This window comes from Pocillopora verrucosa, chromosome 6 (genome assembly GCF_036669915.1).
Source record: "Pocillopora verrucosa isolate sample1 chromosome 6, ASM3666991v2, whole genome shotgun sequence".
Taxonomy (NCBI): Eukaryota; Metazoa; Cnidaria; class Anthozoa; order Scleractinia; family Pocilloporidae; genus Pocillopora; species Pocillopora verrucosa.
Window position 1 is genome coordinate 4,193,835 of NC_089317.1, and position 22,364 is coordinate 4,216,198.

The following is a 22,364-nucleotide window of genomic DNA, read 5'->3' on the forward strand; positions in this document are numbered from 1 at the left end:
GCTTAGCTTTGAATTGATTTCTTGGACTTGCTGAATATAGGTGCAGATGAATTCGGTTTATGTGAACTTTCAAGACTTTTGGAATAAATTTTCTTTTATTTTTGGGCAGTTGTGTGATAAGAAAACTTGTGCATTCGTAGTGATGGGGATCGGAAAAAAGTTTGTGTGGGCTGGAGGTGGGATGGGCAGAGGTCATTAGGCAGACTACGCCCTCAGTTGGCTGCGATATATCTCATAACGCTGACTGCCGCAATAATTATCTATTAAATATTCCTTGCCCGTTTCTTGATATCTTTTGTTTTAAACAAAGCGGCCATTGCATTTGATTTTTAACAAAGCGGCCACAATCGTTCCTAATAGAATTTCAAGTCTTCATCTAATCTGATTTTCACATATTAATATTTGCGTAGTCACCAAACCAACGAGAGATAAAACCACCAAAAAAGTTAACAAATGGCCAGTCACGAGGGCAACGCTTCGCTTTTCCTTACGATTCTCCGGTTTCTCATGAAAACCAATGACAATATAAGACACTAAGGGGAAATCAGTATGTGTACACTTCTGAACGTTGAAAATATATCAAGTCGAAAGAAAAGTTCTGGTCTTGGTTCGCATTTTTGTCAGCAAAATGAACACATATCGGTTAAAAAGATGAATTTCTCGAATATTGCGCAGGTTAAATATTCAATAGTGGCATCCATTTACATCCACATCTACTTTTAGTAAGTTGGTAAATTCTGTAAAGACATCACGCCAACCAACTCGCGCGGAAAATGAGAATACTAAACGAGGCTTGAAAAAAATTAAGAACGATTGTGATCAAGAGACAGGCAAGGAATATTCCACAATAGTGCAAATAATCGCGAAAGATGATCGCGGAAAAGCACTTGCGTGACGCTCGGTAAGTTGTAAGATGCCATGTTATCACGTATCAGACGAAAAAACAGTACAAATTCTCAGTCTGCATTTTGTACCCGGTCTGCGGTCCGTAGTCTGCATTTTGCACAGAGTACGAAGTCATCCAAGCGCTTGATACGGCTGGACACGGTCCTCAAATAACTCCATATTTCTCTTTGAAATATACTAATTTTTCATTGGAAAATATTCTACCTTCATTTACAATCCTCAAGCGCTTCTAAAAAGTGAAAAAATGCCAACGTTGTCCGTTTCGCTGGCCTTGTACACAGAGTGCGAAGAGATCCAAGCGTGACACTAAGAAAATTTTCACCAGACACTACCGGACACGGTCTTTAAGTAACTAGACGTCCGGCAGTCTGATATTTTTCCATATTTCTCTTTGGAAAATACCAGTTTCTATTGGAAGTATTTTGTCTTCATTTAGAATCCTCAAGCGCTTCTAAAAAGTGAAAGGCGTTGCATCAAGGTTGAAAATGGGCCTTTAACTTGTAACTGTAGGATAAAAAGAGGCTCCGAAAACAACAGTGAAATAAACAAATTCTCCCAGAGTACCATTCTTTTTTATTACGATAGATTAAGTATGCATCATTGCAACAAGATTTCTTTTCCAGATTGCAGGAAAATGCGTTTCTGGGAGACTTATCTTTTAAAAAATTTCCCGGGGGAGCATGCCCCCGGACCCCCCTTGAGGTTCGGGCCTTCGGCCCTCAATTTTCTAGGGAACCTGCCTACTTTAAAGGCAGTGCCCTTTTACTTCAAAGTTGTTTAAGTTAGCGTCTTGTTCACTTTGATTGCCTCAGCAATACATGTAGCACCCGCAGCACTAATAACATTCTCAGACAAAACCAAATTGGTTAGCGTCTTGTTCACTTTGATTGCCTCAGCAATACATGTAGCACCCGCATCACTAATAACATTGTAAGACAAATCCAAATTGGTTAGCGTCTTGTTCACTTTGATTGCCTCAGCAATACATGTAGCACCCGCAGCTCTAATAACATTGTAAGACAAATCCAAATTGGTTAGCGTCTTGTTCACTTTGATTGCCTCAGCAATACATGTAGCACCCGCATCACTAATAACATTCTCAGACAAATCCAAATTGGTTAGCGTCTTGTTCACTTTGATTGCCTCAGCAATACATGTAGCACCCGCAGCACTAATAACATTCTCAGACAAATCCAAATTGGTTAGCGTCTTGTTCACTTTGATTGCCTCAGCAATACATGTAGCACCCGCATCACTAATAACATTGTAAGACAAATCCAAATTGGTTAGCGTCTTGTTCACTTTGATTGCCTCAGCAATACATGTAGCACCCGCAGCTCTAATAACATTGTTAGACAAATCCAAATTGGTTAGCGTCTTGTTCACTTTGATTGCCTCAGCAATACATGTAGCACCCGCAGCACTAATATCATTTCTTCGCAAATCCAAATTGGTTAGCGTCTTGTTCACTTTGATTGCCTCAGCAATACATGTAGCACCCGCATCACTAATAACATTGTAAGACAAATTTAAATTGGTCAGATTCAAACCAGTTCCAAACGACTTCGATAAATGCGAGTGAAAATCACTTTTTTCTCTTTTGCATTCGTTGATGGCCTCCAATACAATTTTTGCAACACGGCCTTCATTTTTGTTGACTTCATTTGTTAAACTCTTTACAAGAGCCACAACCTGTTCATCGCATTTCATGGCCAAAATTCCACACGAAAACAAAAGTATTTGTTTAAGTTCAATGAAATACCTTGCGGAAACTAGTTCTTCAGGTTTCATTTCCTTGCTTTGAATCTGAGAACAAATGAAGAATGCTGCAAAGAATTCTTGAAAACTTTTATGTAAGAAGGCATAGTGCAGTGTTTGTCTCAGTTTGCTGCCACCAGGCTGCACTGACAGAAATCCAAATTCAGTCAGGTCTTTTGCATGGTTTCTCAATTCACTTTCATTAAAATCCAGCTTATCGTCAAGTAAACCATTCAACGCTACCTTTCCAAGGTGATTCAATTGCGGTTTGTAATGGTTTGTCAGGTCTTCGCTCGTTTCTAGTAGTCCCTTCTTTTTTCTATATCTTCTCAAAACACAATCAACCATATCCAAGTACAGTTGAGCTCTGCTTTCGGGGAATGTGCCCTCAAACTCTTCGCATAAAAGGCAAAGAAGTGCTGTGTTTAGAGGATTGGCCACTATTTCTCTCAGGTTTTTATCTCGCGACATCCGTTGCAAGAGCTTGGTGGCTAAATCCGTCCTTTCTTTAAAGTACTTGGTGACAAATCCTTTCACATGCTCTTTAGTAAATCCTTCGATCTGAAGCAGCACGTCACAACTTTTTCTCACCTCTTTTCCAGCTTCGTGTCTTGCTGTTGCAACTATGTGGCATTTGGGGAGCACTCTTCCTTCAATTAATTCGGAAAACATCGACAATTTACTGAACGGTAACTCATCCAATCCATCCAATATCAATAAAATGCTGGACTGATTTTCACGAATAAAATGAAAGAATTGTTGTTTGACTTCTTCATCGATGTCTCGGGGCAGAAGCTGATCATCAATAGCTTCCCAAACGTCAGAATGGATATCTCGACATTTCAGTAACAATACCACTTTAAATGCTGTTGAGCCGCAGCCCCGAGGTTCTTGCTGTTTTGTGGCCCAGTCGTAGGCGTACTTTTTACAATAGGTGGTTTTTCCCATACCAGGTTCTCCTTCAATCAACACTGTTCTCGGCGCTGAACACTCTTCATACGGGTCTAGTATTGACGACATGTCAACAAATACGTCAGTGATTACTCCTCTCGTTTTCTTTCTTCTGACCACTTTGAGCCTTGTAAAAATATTGCCAAGAAAAAACTGAAACTCTTCACACCATGGAAATGGTGAGAGCCATCCCTCGCGAGTCTTGTACAGCTGGCGAATTCCATTGATAAGCCCAGTTGGATCAAAAATACCTAGCAATAGCAAAATAAGTAAGAAATCTAATGAATGCAGCATTAAAAATTGTGGTGCCTCTCTGGTATTCGGCACTGGATTTAAATAAGTGAATGAGTACGATACCGTTGCCAAAGAAATTACTTGGACGATGCAAAAAGCTTTTAGTGTATGATTCATGCTTACTGATTAAAAGCCATTTAGATTATGAATTCAGGTAAACCTACTCTGTTTGTTCGGCTGACAGTGAAACTCTGTCGTAAAATAAATTACTCGGGAGATAAATATTCATATCATTGGAGCCGTAGTCTGAGAAAGGCTTTTTCGGGATTTACCGAGACTACGCACAAATAAATGGAAACCAAACAACGCCTTTGTGCCTTCTTTGTCACGCGGTCTCATCAAAAGTGCTGCAGAAAACTGGGGGCTCGCCTGCGATGAAGTGGGAGGTTTTTCCTACAGTCTTTTCCTTAGGAACCTATTTTACTCAAGACAATCCTCATTCAATTATTTTCCCATGTAGAATTGAATACTCCACAATATGAGCGCAGGAAAGGTTTAGTTACTTTACTCAGAAATATGCGGATTACATCTAATGCTACTAGGTATTCAGCACTGAATTTAAATTAGCGAACGAGTACGACACCACTGCCAAAGAAATTACTTGGACGATGAAAAAGGTATCAATGTATGATTTATGTCAATTTACTGACCAAAAGCTATTTGGCTTGTAAATGCAGTGGAACCTGCTCTGTTAATTTCTAACATCGAGCCAATGTTAATGCCAATGTTTTCGTTAAAACTGTACTTCGTTTTATTTCGTTCTCCACTCTAATCAAAATATAAAGTTTTCCAGGCTAATTACGGGTGAAAGTTTGAACAATTGGAGGGAATGAAAGTACACCGCAGAGATTATTCCAGAGATTGTCTAAATTGAAAAACTGAATCTCTTTAACATAGGATGATCTCTCCCTCTCTCACATACAGGCCATGTTGACTACGGCGAAATTTGCGGTTAAGCAGGATAACTTTTATTGTATAATTCAACTTACCTTCATCCTTGCTTTCTCCCCTTGAGGCTGTCAAAGTACACAGCTTTTCCTTCACTTCTTTCAGTTCGCTGTCCATCTTTACCATTTCGCCTATCATTTTCTCAACAGACCCTTTCGTGAAATAACATTGGAACTTTTAGTCCGAGTGAGAGTCACTTTATTCATTAAAAGTTAACTAAATAGATCCTTTTCCCTTCCTCTGTTGTTGTTGTTGTTGCTGTTTTTAAATTTTATACAATATTCGAAAAAAACTTATGGCTCGGCTATAGCCGTTTCTGATAGTGAAACTCGGGAGATAAATATTGATATCATTAGAGTCGATAGTCTGAGTAAGATTTTTGTCGGTAAAAAAGACCATTGTAAGAACTAATTAAAAAAAAAACAAAGAACGCTTTTCCGCCCTCGTTTTCACGTCGTTTAATCATAGAAAAAGGAAAACGCTGGAACAAACCAGAGGTCCGGCTGCAATGCATTGTGAAGTTTCGTTCACAGTTTTTCGCTCGGGAAAATTAAAATAACCACATACGCCTTCTCCTGCCCCTTTTTATTAACACAGCCCTCATTCAGAAATTTTTTCCATGTAAAATAGAATACTCTACTAAAAATTTGAGTGGAGGAAGGATTGCATTAGTCTGTTCAAGAATATGCAGGTAAAATCTAACGAATTAGGAAGTTAGATTCATTATGTCCTTCACAAAAGTAAAACTGAAATAAGGCAATAACCCTTCTCGGCCAAATGTGTATGAGTGCTGTCAGAAAGCTATCCAATCTGAGAGGTAACCTGAGATTCCGTGCCATCCCATTCATCCCACACATTACCTAGTATCTTCATTTAGGTTTAACCTAGTAGCCAAGGCGTGCTCTTACAACAATACATTACCTGAAAAGTGTACTCAAGTTAACGGAATGGAATCCCTATTGATAGTTCAGTTTATCTGTGAGTAGCTATTTCTAGCAACCAACCTTCATCTACGCTTTTCTCCACTGTGGTCGTCAGGCTACAAAGCGTCTCTTTAACCTCCTTCATTTCAATCTCTATCTTCTCAGTTGTGTCTCTGAGGTCACTTAGCGAATCTGCATTAGTAAGAAAGATAAGCGCAATTTCATAAGCACATTTACATCACAAATTCACATAAACGTGCAGATAAACAATGATACCTATGTCAATATCTACTCGATTCTGAACAGATCAAACTCAATAAGACGCTTAGAAATCACAAAAGTGCACTCCAGCAGTTGTATACGAGTACCCACGAACAGACAAAGATACTGCCGATGAAAACACAGTATGGATATTTGGGTTTAATTCTTAATTTTTCACACATAACGCTAGAATAACGTTCCAAATATGTGACTAGTTCCAACCAAAATGAAAACATGAGTTACCCTGCATTCCTGTGTTTAATCAGGCAAAAAAAAAACGCAGAGGAAACCTAGAGACCCGTCTGCAATGGAGTGGGAGGTTTTGCCTGCAGTCTTTTCCTTAGGAATTGTAAAATAACCACATACATCTTGTTCTAACCCATTTTACTCAAGAGGATCCTCATTCAACTATTTTCCCATGTAGAATTGAATACTCCACAATATGAGCGCAGGAAGGATTTGGTTATTTTATTGAGAAGTATGTGGGTCACATCTAACGCTACTAGGAAGTAAGATTCATTACGAGAAAGGTGATACGAAAAAAAGAGACGATAACTACGATCATACATATGTATGAGTGCTGTCAAAACACCATCAAATCCTAGAGGTAGCCAGGGCAGAATATCTCACATTCCGTGGCATCCCACACACTATAGAGTATCTTCATGTACAGCCAGTGTGAGTGGTGGCCAGGGTGTGCCTTTATAGCAGTAAAGTACCAAAGTATGCTGTGTTGGCCGACATCCAGCGATTACTGTCATCATGCACAAGAGCTGTGTCATTTGCTCAAAAAAACAGTGACGCTCTTCATAACTTTTTTTTTTGAGTAGCTCTTTCTACCAACTAACCTTCTTGTGTGCTTTTTTCAACTGAGGCCGTCAGACTAGTAAGCTTTTCTTTCACCTCTTTCATATCAATCTCTCTCCTGTCCATAATGCTTCTCATGTTTTCCAGCAAATCTGAAAATTTCAAAAGGTATGCGCATTTTCATAAGCAAATTTATATCACTGCTTCACGTTTAGGTGCAGATAAAACAATAAAATCTAATTCAATATCTAGTCGATTCCGAACAGATCAAACTCAATAGGACGCTTAGAAATCACAAAAATGCCCTACAGCAGTTGTACACGAGTACCCACGAACAGACCAAAATACTGCAAATCAACACACAGTGTCAACATTGGGGTTAATTCTTCATTTTTCACACATTACGCAAAAATACCTTCCAAATATACGACTAGTTCCAACCAAAATGAAAACTTCATGAGCTAGCCTGCACTGCTGTGTTAACTGAAAATATATACTTTTGTAGCCTTCAAATTCATCCACATTGGCAGTGGACGATGTTTTTCTTACCTTCAATTTCTTCAAGCTTGTCTTTGATGCTGTCGTCGTCTTTCTTCCATTGTTTCATCAGTTCACGATAATGCTCCTCGATAACTGGATCCATGCAGTCGTGCTCAAGATTGTCGATTTTAGCTCTAAAATGAGCTCCTCCCAGTCTCACCAAAGCTTCTCGTATTTCCTGCCAGTAAGCACTGAAACTACTGTCATCCACAGAGGCTTGAGGAGCATGGCCGTATACAGTGTTCCTGTAATACTTCACTCTGGCGATGTCATCTTCGGTGCGTATGTCTGTAGCTAGGGGAAGCTCATTCCATCCCTTGGTAGGAGTGCGCAGACTACAGATATTTCTAAGCAGCACTGTTAGCAGTGTGATGTCGAAGTCTTTAGAAGACACGGCTTTGTGAGTAGGGTACAACTTTCCCCACTGCGTAGGATTCAGCACTTTCTTCCTCCCTTTGTACAGTGATTGCAATGTGGCGTAATGCACTGAGGTTCTTCCCAAAACTGTATGTAGAGTCGCTGGTGGATGTATTTTGTCGAAAGTGGACCGAAGCACCTGAGATCCAACATCCACCAGGAGGCGGCATAGCCTTGCATAGTTGGTAGTCTCTTTCGTAGACGCAAATGGCGAAATAGCTGTAGCCATAATTCTAACTTTTCCAGGACGACCTGTCAAACAGAGAATTGACATTAAGTAATGTTAATCAAACCCATTCGAAAAAAACTCCCGATAGCCAATTAAGACCTCTTGAGCAAGGAACACCAACGAAAGAACCTAATAAGAGATTTAATCTGAGATTTTTCATTTCAACCCAGTTTTTAGATTAAGGAAGAGTTTTGTTGTTCAGTTTACAAACAACCAGAGACATAAACAGCAGAAATGAGAAGCGATTTGAAAGGTTTAGGGGAAATGAGTTTGTATTTCCTCTCTAGGGCCTTAAACCCGGTCAGTTCTGGCTGGTTGACGTTTGATTCTTAATCATCATCATTATCATCATTTTATTTGGTAATGCAGGTTACAAATTGGCGGCCAGGAAGGCTGATGTGGACCTACAAATCACTAAAATAATTAAATGATATATACTATACTGCTAAGATAAAAAACTAATCTAAAAAGAGGAACAATGTTAAAATTTAGGAGAATAATAATAATACCCTATTTCGCTTAAGAAGTATTTAATAATAAAAGCAATCATTGCCAGCGTAACCATTATACCTAAACCTTAAAACCCCCATAGCTCTAAAACGATCCACAAGCAGACACAAATATATAAATTACAGTGAAACATCAAAGCAAGACTGCACAACCTCCATTTACCACCCTGCAAAGATCACTGCTACAACTTGGTCACTTGAAGAATGATTACAAAAGCATCATCCATCACCATTCCAACAAGGACAAAAACTACATAATCAGAAGCAAACTACACTATGCTAGGGAAAATTGTCGTCAATATGGGAATCAGTCTGTTACCAGGTCAGTTAATAGACCAACTCCGTGACTACACCAGGAAATACCAACACAACAAATACGGAAATTATATTACTTCAGGTCACGGTGCTTAGTACAATCACTAAATAGCAGCCTACAGCAAGAAGGCACCATTTAGAAAGACTGCTTATGGGTCAACTTGCCAAAACTCACGCTACACACCCTAACTATCCCAATTTTCATGGGATTAGGCAATACTGGGTATTAATCATTCCTTTCAGAGCAAAACTAAATGTAATTCCTTACAGGTATGTCACCCAACATGACACCAGGTCTCCCTCCCAGCACCCACATTCCTGGATGGAGGAGCAGCTTAAAAGGAATTTGAAGATTTCCTCCCTAGTCGCCATTTCACTATCGCACCTGGAGACATTAAAAGCACTTCTAAAACTCCGTCAATTCATGGTTTCTCTACTTATTGATGATTAGACCAGTACAGCCCTAGAAACAGATTGCACAGTCACTGATATGAAATGCACCTTTTTAAGCTATGTACTAACTCTACCAGATGAAGGTAACTCTAATTGTCACCAATACAATACAGAGTCATTGAAGCTCATGTACCGGTACAAAACGTGGTTTCTCAGTTCATTAAACTCCGAAACAATAACATCTAAGTCAACAGACTTAAAATTCTCCGTGATATTATCACCTTCATGAAAAAAATGTGTCCACTGGCAAAAATGTGTGTGTCTAACAGCAAAATCCTCCTCTTGCAGTTACCAATACAATAAGGGCAAAGAAACTCAACAAACAACCTTGTTCTACATGCAGCATCAAAAGGAAGGGGATGCAACCTCCATCTGCAACTGAAACTGCAATGAAAAAGCAGCTAAATGTGATCACAAGCATGCAACAGACCTGCACAAGCATCACCCAATCACCATGCACTCTCATGAGGCCAGTAGGAATATAATTTTTAACAATGGAGCTTAATTCTGCTGAGAGATTTTCCAATGGTTTGGTAAACATTATTTTACCAGAAGAAAGATATTTTTATGCCCTGTCATGTACATAAGACAAAGAAGAAAATCAGAATCCCCATGAGAAGTTGAATTTTAGACCTTCCCAATTCCAGCCTCCACTAAGCCAGTACCAGATCTATGGTGAGCAAGGCCATTAATTACTAGGTTCATATCTAACACCCCTACCACAAACTGCTGGCAGGTCGTCAACCACTGACATTCATTATTATGTCAACCGAAATAACGAACTCTGCGACTACACCTTTTCCTTGTTCCTGGGTAAGAGAGGGGAACTCAGGCTGAATTAGTAAATTTTCTCACTAACAACCTTCAGTTGTAAATTATCTACCCAGTAGATTAATTCGTCATGAGTGACACTTATTTTTACATCTCCAATTGGTGTTCCAGTGCATTAATCCTTACACAAACAAAGCCCTAGACATCAAAATAAACTGCAGCCTTGGTATACACCACCACTTTTAAACAATTACAAAGTCCAACAGTAAAAAGAAGCTCTGGCCACTATTATAAGGATAAGTGCAGCATTACTATCCATTTGGCACCAATGCCATAGCCATATTTTCCAGCTGCCCCTGACCCATAATTATTTACAGCAAAACAAACATCTAAACACAGCTAGCACCTGGGGTTGCAGTGCTTGGAAGTTCAAATCTCTCATCACCTAGTACCTTAAATAATCAACCAGACAATCTTGGGCATATGGTTACCAAGATCCTTTTACAAAGAAAGATATACATCTATACAATTGCATGATCAGACTGAGTAATACGCATCCTTCAATTGGCCACTCCTAGAATGACCATAGAAATTTCAAAATAACAGTTGTTATATGTAGCAACATTGCTGAGGCATTATCCATCACCACTCCCACAAGGACAAGCTATTGATAATAATCTTGAAACAACATTGTAGAGAGTGATAAACCAAAATGATCATCATCCACAAGCACCATGCAACACACCTATTTGGGGATTTTAAATACATCATGTACTGCTCTATAAGTGGGTGACCAACAATTGCATAATTGATAAAAACCAGTGCGCAATCTCCTTTAACATAATGCATACAAGTATAAGTCAGATCAACCACAAGTGAAAAAATCTCTCAGCATAAAATCAGGTTTCCCTAACACTTCACCAAAACACTAAGCACATACAAAAAAACTCTCTGCTAGCTGCCCTGAGGCAACTACTTCAATTAATAAAACTGAAAAGCTCCATACATGCAATCACCAGGACTCACATGCAAGAATGGTCAATATATACACTCGCATAAAACTTCTCTTAGCCACTGCAGCCCTACAATAATGACAGCAACCAGACAAACACTTAAATAACTGCAGAGCTTCCAAAGAATATCATACACCTCCACTCTCAAAAGTAGATCATCTATGCAATGTGCATCACAGTAACTTCATTTTGGTAGAATATTGATCAAAACCAGTAAAAATTAGTGCACACTTTACTGTTTGATCATCATACAACACCTGCAGTTCCATGAACAGACCCAAAATTGTACCAATGCCATTACCATTTTTATATTAAGATAACTATTTCTGGTATTTCCACATGTTTGTAGCCAAACATAATCACAGCCATCAATCACAACATAATTAAATGGGTAATTAATATCATGCACAGTTCTTGATATAACATAAATACCAGGCAAAATAATAAACACTCACAGTACAGGTTTCTAATGTGACACTCAATTTTACATTGGAAGAGCCCTTAGGGTTACTGATAATGAGGTTGAATTCAAATTTCTTCATCAAGTTGTGAAAACATTTAACTAGCCTCTAAGGAGCAATATTGATATTGTCCACAAGAGAAGAGTCTACTGTGGCTCCAAGGAGCTGAAAGGCATTGGACATTTCAATGTTCCAAGTCTTTCATATATTGAGAGGCTTTTTAAATATCTTCAAAGAGAGAATGTTTGCAAATAAATGATCAAATTTATAACTGCAGATTGCAGTAGTTAAACACTGCTTTAATTACTAAACTTAGATTGTTCTGAACTTTTTGTGAGCGTACTATTCATTGACTCTTAATAAGCCAGTTGATACCATTTTGGAAAGTTACACTGCACTGAACAGTATGAATTGACAACTTTCTCTATCGTATTATCAGTGCAATGGCCTTTGAAAGTTGAAGTATTGCTTGTTGTAAGCTACATTTCTGAAACATTGCATGCTATATTTTAATTTGTTATCTTCAGATATTATAAAAGAAGGTACTGACTCTAAATACGATGTCTTTCAGTAAACTTAATTCACACTTGGACTCAAACTTTTTGAAAATTCATACTCCTCATGTCAGCGTGGTCTTGCTACTGCTAACATACAGTTGTTGTTATGGTTATTGTCGTTAGTGTTTAGTCAAAAACACTAAAAACTTAGATGTGATAAATTTGAACAAAATTGGTATGCATGTAGCATTTATTTCTCCCAAAAGAATTACCATAATTAAAGTCATACAGTCATAATGTCCATAATGTCTATAATGTGATGTCCATAATGTAATGTCTGTAATATAATGTCCATAACATAAAGTGGGCTTTATTTTTTCTTGCCTTTTTCCAGGATTTTGGTAATTTTTGTTACAGACATTATGTAATGTCCATAACAAAATAATGTTACTTGCTCTCATTTACAAAGTACTCCCATTTTGGAAAAAATCTCATCTGTAAGTTCTTCTTTGTGTTGAGTTCTGTTAGTTTTGTTCCTCAGGTGAGATTAAGGAATACATGTGTCTTACTTAAATCACTTCAAACCTTTCAGCATGCCAGCTATTTTCATACACTTTTCATTGGACAAAAATAAACAGCTCTCTTGGCCATTTCCCGCAAAGTCAACTTTCAGATTACTATTTTTTAAACAATTTAGGGTCTCCTTATCCTTAAAATTCATGATTGGGCTGGATATGAAATATTTTAAATTTCACTATTTAGACAGTTGTAAAATAGAATAGGTCATGATGGTTTTGGTTATTTTTACCATCTTGTTAAAATTGCTCTTGCCATCCGATGAAATATACTTTTACAAAAATGTTTTGGCTGTCAATGGCTATATGTAATGGCAATTTATGAATATCTTGAACATTTTGGATTGTTTACATGATCTTCGTGATTCATCCAGCACTGGGTTAGACTTTGTGCTTCAACATCTGTACTACTATCAAAAGTAACCTCTCTACATGAAAAAAATAATTTATGCAAAATCACCATGGTAGCCGCTAATTGCCAAAGGGTACCTTAAAGGACTTAAGTTAGGTTTAACTTGGCAAAACCTATGATAGACACTTTGCATGAATGTACTAATTTCCCAAGACATGCAAGCATGGGGTGATAATTGCTAATCCATATGTACTTTGTCAAGGATGGAACCAGATCTCAGCATAAGATCTTCCATATTCCTGTTTTAGGAGGGATGCTTAAAACTTTGATTTGACAGTGACCCAAAATTGAGTCTCTTAAATGTTAATATTCATAAGTCAACGTACAGTTGAAGCACTCTACAAACCCAGCTGTACTCAGTAATTAAACCAGCCGTATATCAGAAGGACCACCAGAATTTCAGCAACATTTTCTAAGAGTATTTCCACTTGTTTGTAGCCAAACATAATCACAACCATCGATCACAACATTATTAAATAGGTAATTAATATAATGCATAGTTCTTGACATAACTTTACCAGGCAAAATAATTAATACTCGCATGGATATAAAAGAAATGAGAGCATGTAGAATTTTAAACATATGCAAACAGGACACAATTAATCCCAGCAAATAATTTATTAACTCTTTAATTCCCACATCAAATTTGTAATTCTCCTTTCTCCCAACTGTACAATTCTTGTTATGTTAGTTCAGAGAATTTAGTATGGGATCAACTAATTATCCCCAAATTTATATTTTTCTTCACTCTCATCACTTACATGTACCTGGTTGATATTGTGTTGATATTGTAAGGAGAAATTCTGTCTTGGTCACTCATGGGAGTGAAAGGGTTATTTACAGATTGACAAAATGAAGGCAAGTTTCAAAAATGGGAGAAAAAAAGAGGAGCAAGTCCTCTTACCTTGTATAGAGTTTCCTCAGTTCAAGAAAATAACCCTTGGAGCAGGGATAAAGTCAGAAAGTCTGAAAATGGAAGCAGCAGAACAACAGTTACTATATATCAGTTATGAAAGACAATGACAGTCACAAATAAGGGCACTAACAGGTGCCCCAAGGTTATAAGTGGTATTAACGGCAACATTATATAATTATATCAAAGTAATTTCATATTATCAACTGAGTTGATAATGTAAACTTGCCACTGTTATAAGTTTAAAAGCTAACAATTTGTTTCTCAGCCCAATTGTGCTGACGAAGGGCTAACACTCAAAATGTCATCTTTTTAAACCTTATCAACTTAATTGATAAAACCAAATTATCCTGGTACACTCTCCCTTTGAGGCAGCATCACAGTTTCTTTAGAAACTTTATACCCCCTTTATGCATTTATAATTATCAAACGTCAACTAGAATAAAAAAAAACAACAACAACAACAAAAACCACCACGATTCACAAAGGCTGACCAAATGTGACCCTCCATATGATTTCAGGGACAAAGGTGATAACACACACACAACACACTAACACATCATGCAGAATGCCAATTGTTCTCACGACATTTACTAACAGTAGCAAAAAATATACTGATCTGTTATGATAGCAGCGAACTGTACTCTGGAGAGCTTTGATTGGTCATAGATTATGCAGGCTTTCCTCCTCAGGGAATATCACTCTAGCTCATTAATTGTTCAGGCGGAGTTAAGAAACAATAGCTTAATAGAAAGTTATTGTTTATGCTATTGTTAGAAAAAATCACCCATTCATACTTGTGTTACAAGCTGGATAAGCATTCAGTTTTGGAACCTTTTATTACATATTCATCTCCTTCTACAGCTTACTTGGTTCTACATCAACCATATTCAATACCATTCTTCGAAATGAAATGTGCCCTCATGATTCCAAGAATCCTGAGTGCAATTCCATGTTACAGACATTACATTCATAAACTAATTTCCTTAACAAACTTATTTTGCACAGTTTTCAATTTATAATTTGTACAAACATTCCTCACAGGGTACTTGACCGTCAGCAGAAAAGAAACCTTTCTTTCTATAACAAAGGCTTCCAAAATTTTTGTGTTAAACTCTGTTACAGACATTACAAAAAAATCAACCTAAAATTTTTTCTGTTCACTTGACACTTTTCTCCCAGTGAATTGACTATTCAGACATAGATCATTTAAAATAATAAGAACAAGGCTGCTTCATAGCTTTTTTAAAATCTAGTTGTATCCCTTATTCCATAGTTAGATTTGAGCTTGAGCTAAAAACTTCCTGTTGTGGACATTACACAATTTTTGCTACAGACATCACACTGTGGAACTCTTTTTTAGATTGGTAAAAATAAGGAAATATTTTTTGCTTATTTAGGAACTTTTTATAATTGACTTTGTCAGAACCAATATATTTATCTTAATCAGGCCCAATAACAAGTTAATCCTTTAAATCCCAGAAGTGATTAACATAAAACTTCTCCCTACACATTCATACATTATTCAGGAAACAGGTGATGAGAATATTCAAACTTATCAGGTAGAAGCTGCTATCTTGATATAGCACCAAGTTCTCACAACTAATTTACAAGGAAATGTGTAGCAGCTAGAGGGGAGAATTAACAATTAGATCTTGGGAGTTAAAGGTTAATTCTCTTTTCTGGTTGTGCTGATAACCAAAGCATTAATATCACACTTAGGTGTACATGTAACTGTGGTATGTGGAGTATCCCATATGGAGCATGCTCCTTACAATTCCATTTTATTGAGCATGCTCTAACTAATGTTTCTGCTGTCTTTTGGTTCTTGCTTTTTAAGATACAGTACAGTTTTCTAGAGTGACACCGAGTTTTACATTGGAAGAGCCCTTAGGGTTACTGATAATGAGGTTGAATTCAAATTTCTTCACCAAGTTTTGAAAACATTTAACTGGCCTCTGAGGAGCAATATTGATATTGTCCACAAGAGAAGAGTATACTGTAGCTCCACATATTGAGAGGCTTTTTAAATATCTTTGAAAAGAAAATGTCTGCAAATAGATGATCAAACTAACTGCAGATTGCAGTAGTTAAACACTGCCTTAATTACGAAACTTGGATTATTCTGAACTTTTTGTAAGAGTACTATTCATTGACTGTTAATAAGCCAGTTGATACTATTTTGGAAAGTTACACTGCACTGAACTGTATGAATTGACAACTTTCTCTATAGTATTATCAGTGCAATGGCCTTTGAAAGTTGAAGTATTGCTTGTTTTAAACTACATTTCTGAAACATTGCATGTCATATTTTAATTTGTTATCTTCAGATATTATAAAAGAGGGTACTCAGACTCTAAATATAATATGTCTCCCAGTAAACTTAATTCACACTTTGACTCAAACTTTTTGAAAATTTATACTCCTCATGTCAGCATTGCATGGTTACTGCTAATGTACAGTTGTTGTTATGGTTATTGATATTAGTGTTTAGTTAAAAGCACTGAAAATTTGGATGTGATAAATTTGAACAAAATTGGTATGCATGTAGCATTCATTTCTCCCAAAAGAATTACCATAATAAAAGTCATGCAGTCATAATGTCCATAATATAATGTCCATAATGTAATGTCTGTAATGTCATGTCAGTAACATAAAGTACACTTTTTTGTCCTTGTGTTTTCCACGGTTTTGGTAATATACAACACTCAAGTTGAGCCCCCTAAAAAGTAAAAAAAGGAGCCAAGCCGACTAAAAAACTGATTTGTAATTTCAGAGAAGACAAAAAAAAAGACTTTTTGTTATGGACATAACAAAATAATGTTACTAGCTCGCATTTACGAAGTACATCTATTTTGCAAAAAATCTTATCCACAGGTTCTTCTTTGTCTTGAGTTTTGTTAGTTTCAAATTTCCTCTGGTGAGATTGAAGGAATACATGTTACTCAAATTATTTTAAATTTTTCACCGTGCCAGCTATTTTCACACACTTTTCATTGGACGAAAATAAACAACCTCTCTTAGCCATTTCCCAAAGTCAACTTTCAGATTACTATTTTTAAAACAATTTAGGGTCTCCTTATTCCAAAAATCCATGATTGGGCTGGATATGAAAAATTTTTAAATTTCACCATTTAAGCAGTTGTGAAATGATGTGGGCCATGATGGTTTTCATTATTTTTATCATCCCCTACAAGTCACTCTGGTCATCTGATGAGATATACTTTTACAGAAACTGAACAAATTGGCTGTTAATAGCTATATGTAATGGCAATTTATGAATATCTTGAACATGTTGAATTGTTTACACAATCATCACAATTTTTCCAGCACTGAGTAAAATTTTGTGCTTCAACATGCTACAAACATCATCAAAAGTAACCTCCACATTAAAAAAGTAATTAAAGTGTCTGCTTTAAATCCCAATGCAACTCATTTGCAGCCACATGTTCCAACTTTGTTTTTGCTAATCAGGAAGTTGATAATTATAACCACATATATTTTTAAGTAGAAGCATCTTGTGAGCTTGCTATTGCCCTTCTCCCAAAAATCATATGGAGGGTCACAAATACAGAACCTTGCATTAGAGCGAGCAGTTGCATCCTATATTGGTCATTACACCTGTAACGACCAAAGCAACTTTTTAATCATTAGATGCATTTCAGCTGCCAGGTGCAACATAATAAGAAATGGTGTCAAACATTAGTGAAGGATGACAACATTCAATTTATACTCCTGAGCATGAATTCAAAGGATTGAACCACTGGGTAAAGATTGATGCAAATTCAATTCGTGACCCATCTTGCTACTTTAATACTATGTTTCATATTCAAAGCAAAATGATATTCATGAAAAAAAGAGAATAGCACATAACAACATAAACATTTTCATTCCCATGAGAATAAGACAAAAATCCTTACATATATGTATCATATTTAAAGAGGGAAAAATGGAAAAAAAAAACATATATACCTACCCTGTTAAGATTTCCTGCCTTCAAAAAATCACAATATGAGCAGTCAGAAAATGATGGACATGTAATAATTTCTGAAAAAGAAAAACATAAAATAAATATTAATCAAATGTGAGAGATATTGACCGTCACAAAAATTCCATTTAAGGTGCTATATTTATTCCTTTAACTCCCATGAGTGACCAAGACCAAATTTCTCCTTACAATATAAATACATTATCAACCAAATAAGTGACAAGAATTAAGAAAAATATTAATTCAGGGATAATTAGTTGATCCAATACTAAATTCTCTGAACTAACATTACAAGAATTGTATAACTGACAGTAAGGAGAATAACAAATTGGATCTGGGAGTTAAAGGGTTAAGGCAGTAATTATTGCTATTGAAAAGTGTAATGAACTGAAGAAGCTCTAGGACAATCTGAAAGACATAGACGACATAAGGCTGTTTCACTCGATCATGCTGAAAAGGGGTTGTTCGAAAATAATTGCAGCCAAGAGGAATCCTACAATGGTAAAACCTTCAGATATTTCAATTCATTGATACTGCATGTGTTTGCTGTTTTTAGAACACAGCAGGTTGAACTGGGAACTGAGGAAATCTAATATGTAAATATGTCATTCAACAGATTGCCAAGGAAAACTTCAATAGTTTTTGGGAAACTTAGCTTTGAATTGGCTGTTGCATAATTTAACATCTGCAGACTATTCAGTGGTTCCTGTTACTAGTAAAGTAAAGCTATATGCTGAGGCACAAAGAAAGATTGCTTTGGGATTAGAGTTCAAATGCTCAATAGCCCCTTCAATGCACACTGAACCTCATTCGCCATTTTCTTTCCATCCCACCCTCCTCAGTGGTTATTTGTTATGGAAATATTCCCTATCTTTTGGGTTTTCTGTATATGAAAGCCTCTCTGTTAATATTATGTTTTAGCACTATTAGATATATCAGCTTACATGCATCAAATAAGAGTCACATTTTGTGGAAAATAAGTTAATCACATAAAGACTGCATGATTTGTCCCAAACATTACTTGTGGTCAAATGTCCTATGGTTTATCAGATTGAATTGAAAGGCACAATAATTTTGTTGAAAAAATATCATCGATAAATAACGCCTAACTCGAGTTCTCGGAAAACATCTCATTGAATTAGAGAAGGCAAGTCGTTCTCTAGCACTGGAAAATGAACTGTGAGTTAAGGCTTTCGCTTTCAGTTTCCTGTCGCCTTCGAAAATAGCAACTTCCGCCTAGACTGATACGTATTGCGTGTTCCAATCTTCACTAAAGCATTTCCCTGTCCCTTTAATCTAGATCAGAAACGACTACTGGAAGTAAAACAGCTGTTCTGAGTCCAAAACAGACCCTTACTAAAGTATGAAATTCAAATTAAGTGACCTTTTAGTGCGCATCAATTCATAATTCATGAATCTACTTACCTCTCAGAATGGTGATTTAAACGAAATAATTACACCCGGGGTACGTGAAGAGGCTACGCAATCGTCCTGAAAAGAGAAAAAAAGTAGCTTATGTATCAAGTATATCTTCACTATACGCTTATTTTCAAAGGATTGTGTTAAAATTTTCGTAATCATACGCATTTACGCGAGTGGAATACCGTAAGTCAACAACGGGTTATTGAAGTTAAATTTAAAGTTACGGAGTGAATAACTTTACTATTTTGTCTGTACCTGCTCTTTCTTCGGGTCAACTCTTCTCACGGAAAGCAATGTGAGTTTAAACCGATTTCCTTGTTTCCTGATCTTCCGTCGAGAGAACGAAGAAAGTCACAAAAGCTAGATATTCTAACAATCTCAGAGAAGGGAGTTGTTCATGACATGCGCAGATAACATTATTTGCAAATGAAACATAACACCTAAAATCGAGTAACACTATCACGCAATGAAACTAACTTTGCAATGCATTTCTCGGCCTCAGAAAGAAACATCGTTAAAAAAAAATTGCAACGGTATTCTTTAAAGGTTCACATGAAAAATAAGCAACCTTTATTTCTCCTAAAGCTGGAGAAGAGTTTTGGTTAAAGTTGCTTCCACCCAACAACGCGTGATTCACTTCCTACCACCTCTTACTACAGGTCACGCATCTTAACGAGGCACGCACGGCAGATTTCTAATAGCATTTTATTGCCAAAACGACTGACGAGTGATGCGTTCGTCGTCTTATGTTTTAAAAATTTTTAAAGGCCGGAATCTGCCCCTTCCCTCCCTCCTTTAAAAACACGGCCAGAAACTCTTAACTTCGACCCTCGTAGTTGCCACTTTATCCCAATCAAAAGCTCCCTCCTTCTGATTACTAATAGTTGGAGTCTGATCACCAAAGCTAAACTGTAAACCAACCCTTTGAGTCTGTTCCTTTGACGTCTCCATCATCGACCCGTCCAAAGACTGGCTAGGCGAGAAGGACTGACCTAAATGGACCTGATCAGAATATTGCACGCAATCAACGCATGGACAGAGAGTCGGATTGCCCTGCAGGGATTAAAGAAAGGAACTCTGCGACTGATTTTAAATTACAGGATAAATGCTCTCAAATATATTTTTAAGCTGACGCCTACAAAGGAAAAGTATAAAGTTTTCAAAATAAATACTTCATAAAGCTCTACTAAAGAATTATTGACCTTATTCCTATAACTTGCAATTTATCTGTGCAAGCTCAAATAGTGAAGATAAAATCTGAATTGAACCCTGAGTCAAACACTCAGAAAAACTAGCAACATGCATATGTGGTAAGGTGCCGCTCATTATTTATCGCCTATGGGGGGGCTGGAGGATTTTGGTTGTGTCACGACTTAATTTACCTGCTTCCCCCATAATATACTTATGATTCCTTATTGACAGTCAATTGGCGGTCAGTTTTCTATAGTCCCCCTTAAAACTCTGATAGCGACAACTGATCAGCCTCCGTTCATTGAAAATCATGTAAATCCCATCCCCCATCCCCCTCCCCCCTCAAAACAAAACAAAACAAAAAAAAAGAAGAAGGAAGATGAATCGTCCCTCCCCCGGTGATAAATAAAGTGCCTGGTCTCTAAAACTCTTCACATAACTAAATTTTGCTAGTCTTGTGCTTATTTATTCCAAATTGAACTCGAATCATGTGATTACCTCTACAAATTCAATTTGGTTAGCGTCTAGTTGACTTTGATTGCCTCAGCAATAGATGTAGCGCCAGCTTCACTCATACCATTGTCAGACAAATCCAAATTGGTTTAGCGTCTCGTTGACTTTGATGGCCTCAGCAATAGATGTAGCACCAGCACCACCAATACCATTGTAATACAAATTCAAATTGGTCAGATTCAAACAAGTTCCAAAAGACTTTGCTACCGTGAGTGAAAATCACTCAGTGTCTTTTACATTCGTTAATGGCCTCTAATACAACTTTTCAACCACTGCCTTCATTTTCGTTCATTTGCTAAACTCTTTACGAGAGCCACGACTTGTTCATCGCATTTCATGGCTAAAATTCCGCACGAAAACAAAAGTACCTCTTCAAGTTTAACAAAGTACCTTGGATCGGAAACTAGTTCGTCAGGTCTAATTTCCTTGCTTTGAATCTGAGCACAAATGAAGAATACTGCAAAGAATTCTTGAAAACATTTACGCAAGAAATCCAAATTCAGTCAACTCTTTTGCATGGTTTCCCAACTGAGTTTCATTAAAATCCAATTTGTCGTTAAGTAAACCATTCAACGCTACCAACCCGAGGCGATTCAATTGCGGTTTGTAAAGATCTGTCCGGTCTTCCCTTCTTTTTTCTATATCTTCTCAAGACACATTCAACTATATCCAAGTACAGTTGAGCTAAAGCGTGCCTTTCCTTAAAGTACTTGGTGACAAATCCTCTCACATGGTGTTTAGTAAATCCTTAGATTTGAAGCAGCGCGTCACAGCATTTTCTCACCTCTTTTACAGCTTCGTGTCAAGCTGTTGCAACTATGTGGCATCTGGGGAGTAATCTTCCATCAATTTATTCGGAAAAATCGACAATTTACTGAATGGTAACCCATCCAATCCATCCAATATCAATAAAATGATATTGTTGTTTGACTTCTTCATCGATGTCTCGGGGCAGAAGCTGCTCATCAATGACTTCCCAATCAGCAGAATGAATGTCTGGGCATTTAAGCAACAATAATGCTTTGAATGCTGTGGAGCCGCAGCCCTGAGGTGCTTGCCTTTTGGTGGCCTAGTCGTAGGCGTACTTTTTACAGTAGGTGGTTTTTCTCATACCAGGTTCTCCTTCAATCAACGTTGTTCTCGGCGCTGAACACTCTTCATACGGGTCTAGTATTGACGACATCTCAACAAATACGTCAGTGATTTCTCCTCTCGTTTTCTTTCTTCTGACCACTTTGAGCCTTGTAAAAATATAGCTAAGAAAAAACTGAAACTCTTCTCACCATGGAGACGGTGA

General features: G+C 37.1%; 1 protein-coding gene and 1 long non-coding RNA gene across 7 annotated transcripts in view; both read right to left on the reverse strand.

Annotated features, from left to right (window-relative positions):
• The window catches only part of LOC136281542 (uncharacterized), a 67,549-nt gene that overhangs the window by 28,811 nt on the left and 16,374 nt on the right, over positions 1-22,364 (reverse strand). The gene's annotated exons all lie outside the window — the stretch shown is intronic.
• On the reverse strand, positions 1,467-19,727 carry LOC131780824 (protein NLRC3-like). Of its 6 annotated transcripts, XM_066168057.1 has the most exons (9): positions 19,619-19,727; positions 19,367-19,432; positions 17,930-18,000; positions 13,945-14,006; positions 7,398-8,057; positions 6,890-7,000; positions 5,862-5,972; positions 4,899-5,009; positions 1,467-3,866 (listed from the first exon to the last, which is right to left on the reverse strand). In XM_066168057.1, the coding sequence occupies exons 5-9, from the start codon at positions 8,032-8,034 to the stop codon at positions 1,684-1,686; spliced, it is 3,153 nt and encodes a 1,050-aa protein (XP_066024154.1). In that variant the 5' UTR covers positions 8,035-8,057; positions 13,945-14,006; positions 17,930-18,000; positions 19,367-19,432; positions 19,619-19,727; the 3' UTR covers positions 1,467-1,683. The 6 variants fall into 6 exon arrangements, with proteins under 6 accessions (XP_066024154.1, XP_066024155.1, XP_066024159.1 ...); XM_066168058.1 differs by lacking the exon at positions 13,945-14,006; XM_066168062.1 differs by lacking the exon at positions 6,890-7,000.